This window comes from Sturnira hondurensis, unplaced genomic scaffold (genome assembly GCF_014824575.4).
Source record: "Sturnira hondurensis isolate 20B ecotype Veracruz unplaced genomic scaffold, ASM1482457v3 Scaffold0004136, whole genome shotgun sequence".
Taxonomy (NCBI): Eukaryota; Metazoa; Chordata; class Mammalia; order Chiroptera; family Phyllostomidae; genus Sturnira; species Sturnira hondurensis.
This window is the reverse complement of record NW_028076767.1, coordinates 27,413,267-27,427,973: the sequence shown is the minus strand read 5'-3', so window position 1 is coordinate 27,427,973 and position 14,707 is coordinate 27,413,267. Positions and strand designations below refer to the sequence as shown.

Genomic DNA, 14,707 nt, shown 5'->3' with positions numbered 1-14,707 from the left:
CGTGGCCCCGAAATCAGCCTTCCTGTACCTTCTACTGACCACTGGAGGCACCCACTAGGCAATCCCCTGCTTCTCGAGGCAAAGTATTTAGACTGCGTGGACATCTCTGAGCATCTCTGTGGCCGAGAGGCCAGCTTTGGAGCGTGGACATTTCCACCGGACTCCGCAGCTCCTGGTGCTGGGCCGAGGGAGGAGGTGGGGCGGCTGCCTCCAATGCAGGAACCCATGGCCTCGCCTCATGTCTTGTTACTTTGAGCTGCTGGGGGGTGGGGAGGGACCCCGGCCATGCTGTTTTCTCCAGCGTAGGAACAGGGGCCGAGCATCACACTGTCTGGGTTGTCACTGTGCTCCTGACAAGCTCCTTGTGGGAAGGAGACTGTCACCCCATGAAATATTTACTCCTCAGGTTGGAACGATGCTCCCAACAGGAGGGTGTGTTGCTTTCGCCTGTTGGTTTGGTTTTCATCTTTCTTTTTCCAGCGTGGATCACAAAATGCCCCCCAGTGAGGAAACTGCTCACAGAGAAAGTGTACCCCCTTCCGTTCGGGGCTGAAGTGGGTGGGGGTTGCATGACTGGAGGACCAAAGGCCCTAAGAGCTGCCTGACAGGTGGGGGCTCCTAGGTCACCTCAAAATAGCTGCATCGTGGGCTTGGCAGCGGCAGCCTCCTTCCAGCTCCTCCATGCCAGGAAATTGTTACTTTTTCCAGGTACAGTCAAGAGGGACAAAATCGTTTCTCCTTTTTTAAAAAAAAGCATCACTCCCTGTGTGGCCAGCACCCATGTCGTGCCCTCTCCCACCGTCACAACAACCCTAAGTGTCTGCGCCCTTGTTTTCCTCCTTCACAGAGGGTAACTCCGAGGCCAGAGATGTCCCCTCACCGGCACCCCGCCCCCGGGGGTGGCCCAATGGCAGGCGAGACTTGACCTGCACCCAAGTGACATCAGGAGTGCTCTCCTGGCAAAGCCACCCCCAAATGCCCTTCCTTGGGAGGCCGGGCCCCAGCTTACAAAGCACGATAAGAGGCTGACATGTTTCCAACTTTTCAGAAGTTTTATTATAAAGACGTGTGAGAGAAGCACTGGGCACTGAGCCAGACGCTTGCCAGGGCCGGGAAGCAGCTGCAGACAACACGAAGAACCCAAACCCAAACCGAAACCCACACCACGCACACTCTGATGCACTCTGCACTCTGTCCTCAGGTGCTCTGCACGGACAGACGGAGGTCGTCGTTGGCTACTTTAGACAGACGGGCAGGTGGTGGGGGAAAAAAGCCCCCCAGTGTGGCCGAGACTGTCCAGTTCCCGGCTGTGCGGACGACAGGGCGGTTCGGCAGCCGCCAGCTCTGCGCGCGTCTCCCTTCAGATCAAACTTAAAAAACATGTGCTAGGGGTCATATAAAATGCTTTTTTACCTTAAAGGAAACTACTTCTTTCCCCCACAAAATAATCTTACAGATGTCTTCAGCACAGTTCTAAAACACGGAGTCAACTACTTACACGGAGCCAACAGTTCAAGGTTTCATAATCTCTCGTTCACACCGTACAACCACATTTGCACATCTGTGGCTGGGCCGGTCCCCGCCCCATGCCTCTGGGGGTGGGTCTCCGTTGCTAAGCAACCCTTCCAGGAGGAGCAGCCCACGTGAGTCTGGGCTGAGGCCAGAGGTCCAGACGCAGGGTTCGGTGTGCAGGACGAGGAGCAGGGGCCACAGGAACCCTGGAGCAAGCAGGTCAGGGGGCAGCAGTTTGCTGCAGGGTCTTTGGGCTGGCGGTGGGCACTGGGCTGCCTCTGCAGAGTCCGGCGAGAGGTCTCGGGAGGGACTCAGCCGTGGGGCATTAGCGTGTCACTGCTCTCTCTTCGTGGGCACCCTGCTTCCTGCCAAGGTTTCTTCTTTTCTGCTCTGGGCCCCTCCAGCAGCCTCAGGGAGGAGAGGGGAGGCGGGATTAGGTGAGGTAGAGCGATTTATCCCGGGGGAGCAGGCTGCGGGAGAGAGGAGGGGCTGTCAGGGCTGATGTGGCCTCACCGGCTTCACGGGCTCTCAGGGGCCTGGACACAGGGCCCCAGGAGCAGCGGGACAGCTGCCCACGGGCCCTTCGCCCCCACCCTGGACGTGGCTGCCCCCGAGGAGGAATGAGGGCCTGCGCGGGTCCCTCCCTGTCTCCCCCCAGTAGGCGGAACCAAACACCTCTTCTGGGGTCCCAGCCAGGGGCCACGGTGTCCTCAGTGCCACCAAAGGTGGCAGCAGTGTGTCCATCTTTCTAACTGCTGTCACTCTCAGGGCACTGTTTTCTTCTTTTTTCAGTTTTTAAATGCGAATTTCATTTATTAATTTTTTTTGTCTAAATACATTTTAAAAATCTGTTTTATTTTATTTTTTACATCACCACTTATTCCCCCCATATCCTCCTCCACCTCCATCTACCCCCTTCCCCTCTCTGGTAAATTTTTTTTTTAGTCAGTGTTTCTTTTGTAAATTTCAAACAGAATTAAGGGAGGGTGGTTGCTTCCTTTTATGTTTTTAAAATAGGGCACTCATTTGTGAAAACACGGATGGCCCCTGAAGGTCTTACACGTAGTGAAATGAGTCGGACAGGGAAACACAGGTAAGATACGATCTCACTTCTATGTGAAATCTAAACACACCCCCTCCCCCAACCAAGACGAAAAGCCCCAGTTCAAAACTACAGAGAACAGGCTGGTGGCTGCCTGAGGCAGGGGCCGGTGATGGGCGAACTGATGGAGGGGGGAAAGGGCACAAACTCCCTGCTGCAAAAGGCACCGTGGGTCCTCGGGTGTGACGTCCAGCACGGTGGCCACGGTGGACAATACCATATTGCGTGCTTGAACGTCGCTAAGAGAGTAAATCCTGACAGTTCTCACCAAGGGAAACAAAACAGCACTATGGGCAGAGACAGTGTTAGCTGGACTCAGTATGGTGACCGCTTTGGTATATGTACGCGTATCGAATCAGGATGCCGTACCCGTGAAACTAACACGTTCTGTGTCGGTGACGTCTCAAAAACTAACGCATAGAACAGGGTGCCGCTGCGGTCTGGGCTCCCTGGAGGGCAAGCTCGGACCTGCCGTGATGGTCCATTGGAGACCCCCCAGGGGCCCTGACTTTGGGGAAGGGCTGCAGTGGAAACTCTGAACCGGCTCGGGCGGCCCTGCCCAGCTGAGTCTGCCCTCTCCCCAGGCCCGTCAGAAGGGGGGTGCATGCCATGCCTGCTCGCTCACTGTCACGGTTGGCTTAGCAGGGCGGGGAGCAGGGAGGCTAACAGCTGGGGTGGGAGCAGCGGGCACCGGCAGTGGACGTGGCCCCGTGTCCACCTAATTATCCCTCCCGTCTCTTTCCCACCCCTCCTCCCACGGCTAGTCCACCGCCCACGTGGCTGGGGTGACGACTGACCTGCAAGTGCTGATGCCACACTCCCCGCTGGGGTAACTGCTGTCCCAGTCTCCGCCGTTCGTGGGGTTGGACGGGCCGGGAGAGCGGGATCCGGAGCCGCTGGGGAACTCGGAGAGGTGAGGGAAGTCCTGCCCAGGGGAAGGAGGAGGCAGGTGAGCAAAGGAGACCGAACTGGGCGCAGGTCTCAGGCAGAGAGAGGGGATGGGGACTGTGTGTGCCCTAGGCGATCATGGAGGCGCATCTTCAGGCTCATGCATGATCTCTACTCGGCCTGAAATGCTTCTTCCTTTGCCCCGTTTGAAAAATTCTACCCTGTCCTAGCTGCACCAGGGGGTGAAAGTGCTCTCAGGGCCTTTGCTTTCTGGAGACTCAGTTGCCCAATCTGTAAAATGGAGGTACTGGGCTGAGTGACCTCAGGGAAGTCCCGGAAGAGTGTCTGGGGGAGCATTAGCGGGGTCAAGCCTCAAGGGCTCTGGGGACAGCTGGGGACGGCCTGACTGAGCAGGCTGGACCACACAGCAGACAGAGAGTGAGAGACAGAGGGCCTGGAATATGCTAAGAATCTGAACAATCTGTCGGCAACTTGTTGACTCTCGGCTGCAGCCAGGACGTCTCAGGCAAGGTGTTCCAGACCCAGTTTGCTGATGCGGCAGCTGAAGCTCAGAGAGGTCAGGCATCTGGGCTGAGGCCACAGAGCTGGCGAGTAGCAGGAACTGAATTTAAAAGCTCAAGGGCCCTCCCTCTCCACAAGGGGTCCCAGATGGGCTGTGCCTACTCAGCCTTGCTCACCTGTGGCCCTGGAGGCGAAGGGCTCATAGCCAGCTGCACCTGGAGTGCCATGGGAGTGGGCAGAACAGGAGGCTGAGGGGCTGGGGACATGCTGACAGGTGGGCTGAGGAGGGCGCCCTGGGCATGGGAGGGCAGTGGCAGCTGCTGGTGCAGTGGGGGGCTGAGCGGGAAGGAGGGTGGTGGCGGGGGGGATGCACTGAGGCCTGGCAGCAGCGACTTGGAGCCCAGTGTCCGGGCGAGGCTGGCAGGGGTGGCCCCGCTGCGGAAGGCCTGCAGGTCCGAGGGCGTCAGGAAGGAGGCCAGGCCTGGCATGGCGTACATGGGCTGTTTGGGCGGCAGCATTTTGGCTGGTGGGTTGGCCTGAGAGCTCTTGGTCTCGCCCTGGTCCGGGGAGCTCTGGAAGGAGACAGACACCAGTTACTCTGGAGAAAATGGCGAAGCCAGAACCTGGACTATGGGGCTGGGCAGTTCTGCAACCCACGGACAGGGCCCCTGGCCCTCTATTCTTGCTCCCCCCCAGCCTCTGTGCCTTTGCATGTGCGGCGCCTGTGACTTGCAGTGCCCTCTCTGCCTGGCCCTTTATAGTCTGATGCAGATGCCGTGTCCTCTGTAACAGCCCAGACAACACCCCTGTACCACTGGGGCTGCCTGGCCGCTGCCACCCTGAGCCTCCTCGCTGCTGGTGTTGATGAATGAGGCAGGTAGTGGGGTCAGATTTGAAGAGTGGTCAGACTGGGTTTGACTCCTTGTACAGCCACCTAACATGCTGGATAATTGGAGGGAAGATGCTTAACCTCTCTGAGTCTTGGATTCTTGTTAGAAGAATGAAATGAAACAAGATACATGTAAAGAGGCCAGCACACAGTAGGTGCACTGGAGAAATGACCACAGTATCTGTCCTTTCCCGTGGGTCTCAGTGCCTGCTCCGCCCCTCAGTGGTCCCACCGTGCCTGGGAGTCCAGGGGTTACCTTGGAGACCAGGCTGGCCCTGTAGGCTGCCAGAGCCTTCAGGTATTCCTTTTTCGCCGCTTCGGTCTTCCTCTTGTAGGCCTGAAAGATCCAAGATGTGAGCAGCTTGGGGAGAGCTTACGTGGTCAGCTGGAGGTCACACCACTGCGAGCTGGCCTTTGCCTGTGAGCTGTTTCTACTCCCTATTTCCCCAGAAGGCCACCAAGACAGGGCCGCAGGCGTACGGTCAGTGGGATAGGAAAGCTCTGGTCTGGGACCCAGACTTGGAGGGTTGGGTGGGGGACAAGACGGACTGAGATGTTCCTGTTTAACAAACAAATGAGGATGCAGAGGCCCAGATTTGTTAAGTCACTGGTAAATGCAGCTGGAGAACAGCAGAATCACAAGGAACCTGACTTCCCATCTCACAGATGGGCAAACTGAGCCCAGCAAAGACCTCTGCAAGAGCCTCCAGTTGTAGAGGCTGGGCCCGGTTCTCGACCTTCCAAGTCTGTCGCTGGCTCCGGGACCCCAAAGCATTGGTGGGGGTGGGTAGCCCAGAAAGGGATGGAGACTCACCTGCTTCTGCTCCTCTCCCAAGCTGTCCCACATGGAGGCCACGATTTTGGACACGTCCCCGAAGGTGGCGCTGGGGTTCTGTCCCTTGATGGCGGCCTGAGTGTCTCTGAAGAAGAGTGCGTAGGCTGACACCGGCTTTTGTGGCTCATTGGGGTCCTTCTTCTTCTTCTTCTTTGGGTTCTTGGCCTTTTTTCCTGGGTCAGCGGAGGGTCTCTTCTCTCCTGACATCTGCCCGGGTGACAGGAGGCAGAAAACCTGAGATGCCCAGGGACCCCTGCCAATGTGGAACCCACCCCCCACAGCCTCAGGCAGTGTTGAACTCTCCCCAGCAGGCCTGCCCCCTGCTGGTCGGGCCCTGCTCACACACGGGCACTGGCCATGCCAGGAGCACGGGTAGCTGTGGCCACACTGTTGGGCTAACCACACTCCCTAGGTAGGGGAGGCAGAGGACAGGCAGACCGGACAGACAGACAAACACATACACATCCTGGATAGGAGCCCTGGGTTTTTTCGTTTAACTCATTAATGACAATCAGCATGATAGTAAAGCCGATCCAAAGAAATAGATAGAGAAACTGGTTAATGCCCCATAGAGTAATAAAACTATCACTTTTAGGGCTTAATTTTATCCCTTCTGCTGGACACAAGTCATTTGTACCTCTTCAGGGAAAAATTAATCCACCTTCTAATCAGGCAAAAGTCGTTTACATCTCTATCACCTTTTCCCCAAGTTAATCTTTATGGAGTATAAAAATCTCCTGACCAATAAAGAATGAATCAGAATAAAGTCACTTAACTGCTCCCTGCCTCAGTTTCCCCATCTGCCTGTGGGAGATGATAAGGGTACCTTCCCTGGAGAGTTGTGGTGAGGATTACATGCGTTAATATTATTATGTGCTTAGAACACCGGCCCATGGGGATGGTTATAGAAGTGTTTTCTACATGAAAAATAAAATAAAAACCACCCCTGCCTGGTCTGTGGTGGAGACCAAGTCACCCTGGTGATGGGGCAGGACCAGGACCCAGGGGTGCCCACCCCAGTCAGGGTCTCTGATAGATGGCATGGGTGCTATGGCCACTGTCCAGGCCTCTGCAGGGGCCACCACGTGGAAGGGGTGGGAGGCCCCCATGAAGAGGGAAGAGGGCTAGGAGGTGTGGACTCAAGATTTGATTCTGCCGCCAGCTCATTGGGAGATTCCCAATCAGCACATCCATCCCAGGCCCTCCTGGGCCTCCGTTTTCCACCCCAGTTATGGGGGGTGCTCTCCAACAGAAAGGGAGATTTGGTCAGTGTCAAGAAAGGGCCAGAGCCTGGAGAGCTCACCCTGATGGCAATTGAAGAGGCTGGTCCACCCCTGCCTCCAGTGAAGGGGTCATTTTTAGAGCCCCAACTGAGGTCGGTGCTGCCCAGGGGTGCCCTCTGCTGGACCATGCATTTTTGTCAGAATATTTTCTCCTAAAAGGCCATAGGAGAAAGGACATGACCCCTGAGGTTGCCCACACCATGAATGTCACTGGAATGACCCACTGGCCATTCAGGAATAAGACTTCATTCTTTTCCAGAATTTCCTTCTCCAGTGTTTTCTAGCAAAGGGTACGGTCATACCCTGTGAGTCTTCTCTAGAGGTAGGTGATGCCCTTTCCATGCAGGGCCCGTCACCCTGCTGACAGGAGGGCATCCTAAGGCTTTGCATCTCTGCTCTCACACCTACCTTGAAATGCGCTTCTGACTCCTCCTCCTGAGTAGAGCTGGAGGGAGAAGGGGTCGCAGACTTGCTCCCTGGGGGCGACGGGGAGCCATGGGCAAGGCCACCCCGGAGGCCCATCTGAGAGATGAGCGGGGACTGGCTGAGGGCGCTCATGTGGCTGGCCAGCATCGCGGGGCGGCCCAGCAGGGGCCCTGGGCGGCCCGAATCGTAGGCAGCAACCTCCGAGTGGACCATCTCCTGGATCTGAGAGAGGAGGGCAGGGCATTTGCAGTTAGAAAGGACCCATCCGGTGCCCCATCACATGCACATTGCAGGGCCCCAGGGAATGAGGGCGTGTTGGTGAGAAGCAGAAGGTGACGGCTCCTTTATCCCGAGCTGTGGCTGCCCCCTGTATCCCTGACAGGTGAGTGCCCCCACCACTCTGAGCCCTGCAGGGTCCAGTGCGCCTGTGGGGAGACCAGGCATCTTGGGAGTTTGCTGTTCTGTTGACATTCAACATGGACAGACGGTCAGGATTTCATCCCTGGCTGGACAGCTCAGGCCAGCTGAGAATGAATCCCTTCACAACACTGAGTCTTCCCTCCTGGAATGTATGTCTCTGCTTTTATTCACTAGGTAGCGTGAGAGCAAAGAGCACAGATGCGGGAAGCCAACTGTGTTTGGAACCCTGGTGCAGCCACTTACAAGCTGGGCGACTTCGGCCAAGTTACTTAACCTCTCTGTGCCTGGGTTCTTCATCTGCAACATGTGGATAACAGTTAAACCTACCTTCTGAGACTGTTAAAGACTAAATGTGCTTAGCACATAGGCAGTCCTGTGTGGTATAAGGGTTTGTCAAATACAGAGAGAGTAAATAAATTCTTTAATAAAGTTTCGCATTTTTCTTCCTGTAGCTCAGTAGTTTTCTTATTAACTGTTCTCTAGGATATTTTCTAACTGGTTATTTCTGGAACATAAGAAAGCTACTGATTTTTACATATAGGCATTTCTCATACTAAGTACGTATTTAGAATAGTGCATACTTTTTACTTAAATGCTATATATAGATACACTGTTCAGCAAGGCATACCACTTTGCATATTCTTTCAATTATTTTTATTTTCTCTGCATCTGTGGTTATTTTCTCTTTCTAATTTCTCATGTCAAGTACTTGTGTTTTTCTCTCACTTTTTCTTCATTAGGCAAGCTCATAGGTTTTCTATTTTATGATGTGGGATATGTTTTTCTCCTCAAAAGAATCAAATCTGAATATTTTTAAAAGATTTATTTATTTACTCAGAGAGAGAGGGGAAGGGAGGGAGAAACACCAGTGTGTGAGGGATGCATGGACTGGTTGTCTCTCACACACTCCCAAATGGGGGCCTGGCCTGTAACCCAGGCAGATGCCTGGACTGGGAATCGAACTAGCAACCTTTTGGTTAACAGGCCAGCACTCAGTCCACTTTGCCACGCCAGCCAGGGCAAATCTGAAATTTCTTGTTCACCCTACTCCTTCTCTGTTTTCTATTTCTTTAATATCATTGTAATCTCTATTGATTTCTTTCTCTGATTTTTAAAGATTTATTATTGTTGCTTCCCCGTTAATTTTGAGTTGTAGTTTTAATTCAGCTCTCTACACGGGGCTCCTCATCTTTCAGGTCTTAACTTGAATGCCGCTTCCTCAGAGACACCTTCCCAGACCACTCTGTCTAAAAATCCCGACCCCTGACCCTTACTTTCTATCATCATAGTTGGTTCCCATCATTCTTTCAAGCTGCAATTATTTTGTTTGTTTACCGTCTCCCTTCCCCTCTGTGAGTAGACAGCTCATTCACTATTGTATTCCGAGTGTCTTAAGTAGTGCCTGGGACACAGAAAGTCAGCATTTTAAAAATGTTTGCTAAAGGATGGAAAAAGGAAGGGAGGAGAGGATGCCACTCCTGGTAGGAAAAACTCCCCAGCTGCCTCTTTTCCTGAAAATATGGGGGAATGCGAGGCGTTTACGGCAACAGAACGGGGCGGAGTCCGGGAGGACCGACCGAAGTGGGTGTGGTGCTGTTGGCTCATTTGCTTCCTTCTTTGAATCAGACTCGGGACAGAACACAGCCGTTCTCCCTATGGGGTCGACAACCTCCGAAGAGTTTATGAGCCAGAGGGACTCAGTCTTGGCTGCATCTGTTTTTTTCTCGAGTTTCCTTTAACTCATAGCAAAGATAGCATAAACACACACACACAAACAGAAAACCAACAGAAAGCACAGAATAAAATGATAGAAGAATAAATAAGGATAAGTAAGGAAAATAGCTGTCAAAGTATGTGCAACAACATTGTTTAAAAATCAGGAAAATGAATCCATTCATATTTATTTTAAAGATAGTGTTTGTTCATAGATTTTGCAGCTTATTTTTTCTTGCTTCCTTGACTCCCCACGTTTTCCCTTTACTGATCAAGTTTTTATCTAGTGATGTTTATGCCATTGTGCTATATCTCTGAGTCCTTAAGCAAAAACAAAAAAATAAGCTTTTAATTTTTCTCCCATCAGTGGTTTATGTCTCAGATTTTTTTCATTAAATAACTTATTTCAATCATCATTTTGACAGTTGCAGTAAGTTTCGTACCGCGATAACAATGGTACTTAGACATTAAGTCTAGATTTGCTCACACCACGGGCTCGTATACCAGGCATTTCTCACACCTGCCTGCTTCCTCTGAGGCAGGGGCGAGATGTCACTGAGCACCCCTCACACTTGGCCCATGGCGCCGAATGCCTCTCCTGGAGGCCCACTGCGTTCCCTCATTGAAGCCCCTGCCTCAGAGTTCCAGAGGGTCCAGAACCTTCCTCTTAATCTCCCAGCACAACCACATCCCATGGGAAAATCATGGAGCTAAGGACCAGCACTTTATAATCCCTTCCCGTCTCAGAGTAGCTGTTTCTAAGAGGTAACAGCCCTGTCGTATAGAGGATGCTAAAAATTGTAATAATAACACTCGCTATTATACTTAGTGAGACTCACTATGTGCTAGGCACTTCCGGAACAAATCTGGCATAACACTACCACTGCCCCCATTTTACAGTACAGACACTAAAACTCAGAGAGGTTAAGTGACTTTCCCAAGGTCACACAGCTAGGAGGTGAACAAATCAGAGCCCTGGCTCTTTCTCAAGACAGATCTTTTCACTGCACCCACATGGATCTTACTGGCTCTGAGATGGGTGAAAGGTCATGAACCTGCTCTCACAGGGCAGCTATGATGGTCCGAGGAGGAGATAACTTGACACAGAGCCTGGCACATAGTAGGTGTTTGATGCAAGAAGGTTTCCTTTCCTCCACTCACTCATGAACTTGCTGAAGGTATGAGCTTGAACCGAATCTCAAATAGGCTAAGAAGGCTAAATAGGCTAAACTTCCACAAACAATGGAAGTTTCTGGAATATGAGAGAAGAGGAAAAGAGGAAAGCTCCAATGGCAATAAAAATTACAGGGGTGCTTCACAAACATCAGTTGCATTTATTAAGTCAGTTAATTACTGACAAACTTCTATAAAGGGCCACGTATAAAATACAGTATTTTAGGCTTTGAGGTCCAGATGGTCTCTGTCATAACTACTCAACTCTGCTGTTGTAACACAAAACTCAGCCATAGGCAACACATAAATGAATTGGTGCAGCTGTGTGCCAATAAAGCTTTATTTACAAACACAAGCAGAGGGCCAGATTTGGCCCATGGACATGGATTGCCATCTCATGCCAGTCTAATGCTATTGAATGGAAAGACTGGTAGAAGTACCACCCTTTATTGGGCAGTGACCACCTGCTGGACACTGACCTCTGACCACTTCCATTCTCACCCAGGCACTGGAGGAAGATGGGTTTAGTATCAACATCTCACAGAGGAGGAAGCTGGGGTTCAGAAAGGCAAGTGGCATGCCCTGGGTCTGTAGAGCTGGGATTCAAATCAAGGTCTGAGCCCCTCGCCTGCCCGAGTCCTCAGGCACTCACTCTATCACCAGGTGTGCTGTCCCTGGCCGTGCCCGCCCTGGCCACCAGCTGGGATCTGCCTGGGACTCAGACTGCAGCCTCCCTTTAAAATCAGAGAGGCCCGGACCGGTGACAGAGAGGTGACAGAGATTGGGCGGTTGGCCACTGTCCTCCAAATTTGAGCACCCACTGCTGTCCCCCTCTTGTGTCCTTGATGGGGCCTCTGCCTTGCACTGCCCACATCAGAACCACCCAGGTTGTTTCCCTTCTCTGATCCTCCCGGGTCCTTAAGATGGCTCCTGCTACTCATTCACTCCCTCATTCATTCCAAAACCCTTCCCTGAGGGAAGGTTTCGCCTGAGATCCTGGGCTAGACGGAGGAGACCAAGATTAGACCGAAGGCGCCAGATCTGAGTGCGCAGTCCGACGGTAGTTTGAACCAGTGCCGTAGCACAGGTGATCGGAGGGACCTGGGCCAGGCGGAAAGGGCCCTTCCGAGGCCTGGAGAGCCAGAAAGCCTTTCCCTGGGAGAACACTCTGTGCGGACTCTTGGGGGAGAAGGTTGCAGAAGACAGGTGGGAGAGTGGAGGGCATTCCCTGGAGCAGGAGCACCTGCAAGGGCAGAGAGGCCTGGAGCAATGTGATGGTTAATTTTCTGTGTTGACTCGACCGGGCCACCGTTGCCGACACATGGTCAAACACTATTTTGGGTGTGTCTGCGAGGGCGTTTCTGGGTGAGTTTAACATTTGAATCAAGGGACTGGGTAAAGCAGATTGCCCTCCCCTGTGTGGGTGGGCCTCATCAAATCAGTTGAAGACTTGACTAGAATGAAGAACAAGCAGCGTAAGAGGGAACTTCTTCTGCCTGACTGTGGGACCTTGGTCTTCTCCTGCCCTCAGCCTGGACCTACAGTGTCAGCTCTCCTGGGTCTCCAGCTCCGGGAGGAGCTGACTGGAGATCTTGGGACTTCTCAGCCTCCATGACCACATGAGCCAATTCCTTCTCATGTCTGCCTATCTGTCTCTCTATCCATCCATCCATCCTACCAGTTCTGTTTCTGTGAAGAACACTGACCACCACAATCACATGATGAGCTCTGCGCGCTGCTGGTCACAGCCTGGTGCAGCTGGAGTGTCAGGGGGAGTGGGAGATGAGGTCGAAGGGCCATCAGAGGGTGTTAGGACCCGGAGGGACGGTGTGAAGCGGCTGGCCGCAGGCTTTAGGCAGATGAGGAAGCTGAGGGCAGCTCTGGGATCGCAGCAGAACCGCCTCCCTGGAGAAAGTTGCCTCAGGGCCCTAAGGAGAGTCCCTGGACTCTGAGAAGCAGCGGAGGCCCCGTGGGTCGGTTTCCTCTGGCTGCTGTAGCACAAAGTGTGGTAAAAAAGAACACAGACACGTTATGTTCCAGCTCTGCAGGCCAGAAGTCCAAATTCAGTCTCACGGGGCTCCTAGGGAAGCTCTCTCCCCCTGTATTTTTTGGAGGCCGGGCATGGATGCTGTTCTCACATGTTGTCTCGTGGCTCTGCCTTACATGGCCTTTTCCTTCTCTGCTCCCATTATCCCGTCAGCTTCTCCAGGTGCTGGGCTCTCCAATTGCCCTCATATAAGGAGCTGTGGTTACGTGACCGAGCCACCCAAATGACCCAAGACTATCTCCCCAACGCAAGATTTTCAACTTAATCTCATCTGCAAAACCCCTTCTGCTATGTAAGGTAACAAACCCATAGACTCGGGGGGTTAGGACGTGGGGGACATCTTGGGGGGCTTATTCAGTCCACTGCACCCCAGGTGCCCCTCCCCCCAAACTGCTCTCTGAGGTTTCCCTGGGCTTTCAGAGGCCACTATATGAAAAGTATTTCCTTTTAGGAAGAAAAATTCCAGCGCAAAAGAGGAGAAAAGAAAGCCAATAGGAAGCTTTCCCCAGCGCCGGTCCCTCGTCCGGACTCCTTGTCAGTAAGTATTTCTAATGAACTTTCATGCCTGGCGAGACATCCTTTGCACGCTGACAAATTCCTCCTGAAATCTGAGATGTCTTGTTCAGAGTAATAGCTACAGTGCACAGGTGCCCAGCTGCTAGAGCAAGATCGGCAAGCATTTAATTGAAACAAACGACTATAATAATAGCACATTATCCCTGCAGGCCAAGCGCCATCCCCAGTTTTAATTATTGAGTTAAGCGTCAGACTAATTTATCCTTTAAAGCTACAGCCCCGCTCCTGGTTACACTGATCATCTTGTTACGAGCACAAAGGTGCCAGCAGGGAAAGCTGGAAATGCAAAACTGTTTGTCCCCTTCTGGTTGGTGGTGTGTTTGAAGGGAGGTTTGCAAACACTAAGCACATAGACATGGAAATTTCTGTTCAGGTTGGGGTAGGGGCTGTGGCCCTTATGCTTCCCATCCCTGGCATGCTCTCACTTCTCTGCTCAGAGCCTGCACTAGCTCCCTACTTCACTTTGTGGAGAAGCCTGAGTTGTTACTAAACCACAGACCCCTAGCACCATCCCCTGGCCCACCCCCGACTGGTATCTCTCTGGCCTTCTCCCCCTCTGCTCCTCCACTCCACACCAGTTCACTCACTTCCTTTCCAGCCCTGAAACCAAGCATGCTGCCACTTTGGGGCCCTTCCCTAGCTCATTGCAATCACCCTGTAGCCACGGTGGTGATGAGAGCTGGAAGGGAAGCCACAGGCCACCGTGAGGTGGTTCCAAGCAGACTGGGGATCCAGACAGGCCTCTGCCTGGCTGGCATGACGGGTAAGAGACCGGGGCAGGAAGGGGGAAGGTGAGCTTAGAGAACTAGGCACGAGGCAGGCTGGGCAGGACCTTGAGCGCCGGGTGAAGACATCTGGACTTTATTCTGAGGGTCACGGGGAATCCACAAGGGTTTTAGGCAGAGTGGAGACTTGAATTTTAGAAAGGCCAGCTTGGCTGCTGTGTGGTAGGTGGCAGCTCCCGGGTGAGAAGTGACGCAGCCATTGTTGGAGATTCAGGTAGATGGAAAGTAAGAGGTGAGCCTGAGAGGTGCCCTGGGAGAGTCAGGATTTAGAACTGGTGGTCAAGGAGGACACCGGATCATTGATGATGGTCACAGGCTGGTCACAGGGATGAAGAGACGTGTCCAGCCAGGTGGGAGGAGTGGTCAGCTGTGAACAGGATGAGCTGGGGCTTTGCAGGTGGGGATGGTCCATTGCATGGTCTGGTACTTGGAGGAGGGGACATGCAGCAGAAACTGACCTGGAGCCCCCAGGGGTACCCAGCCACAACACTGGGAATTGGGTAGAGAGACAGGTGCAGGAGGGGCCTGCAAGGGGA

General features: G+C 53.0%; 1 protein-coding gene across 3 annotated transcripts in view; it reads right to left on the bottom strand.

Moving 5' to 3' along the window:
• Positions 1 to 1,041: 1,041 nt before the first annotated feature.
• The window catches only part of TOX2 (TOX high mobility group box family member 2), a 107,522-nt gene continuing 93,856 nt past the window's right edge, over positions 1,042 to 14,707 (bottom strand). For 2 of the 3 annotated variants that reach the window (XM_037044110.1, XM_037044112.1), the window contains 6 exons: positions 7,440 to 7,679; positions 5,728 to 5,955; positions 5,170 to 5,250; positions 4,201 to 4,596; positions 3,412 to 3,539; positions 1,042 to 1,920 (listed from right to left, as the gene is read on the bottom strand). In XM_037044110.1, coding sequence (XP_036900005.1) covers positions 1,824 to 1,920; positions 3,412 to 3,539; positions 4,201 to 4,596; positions 5,170 to 5,250; positions 5,728 to 5,955; positions 7,440 to 7,679 — 1,170 coding nt within the window. In that variant the 3' untranslated portion in view covers positions 1,042 to 1,823. Of the gene's footprint in view, positions 1,983 to 3,411; positions 3,540 to 4,200; positions 4,597 to 5,169; positions 5,251 to 5,727; positions 5,956 to 7,439; positions 7,680 to 14,707 lie in introns of all 3 variants that reach the window. The other variant, XM_037044111.1, reaches the window with a different exon arrangement.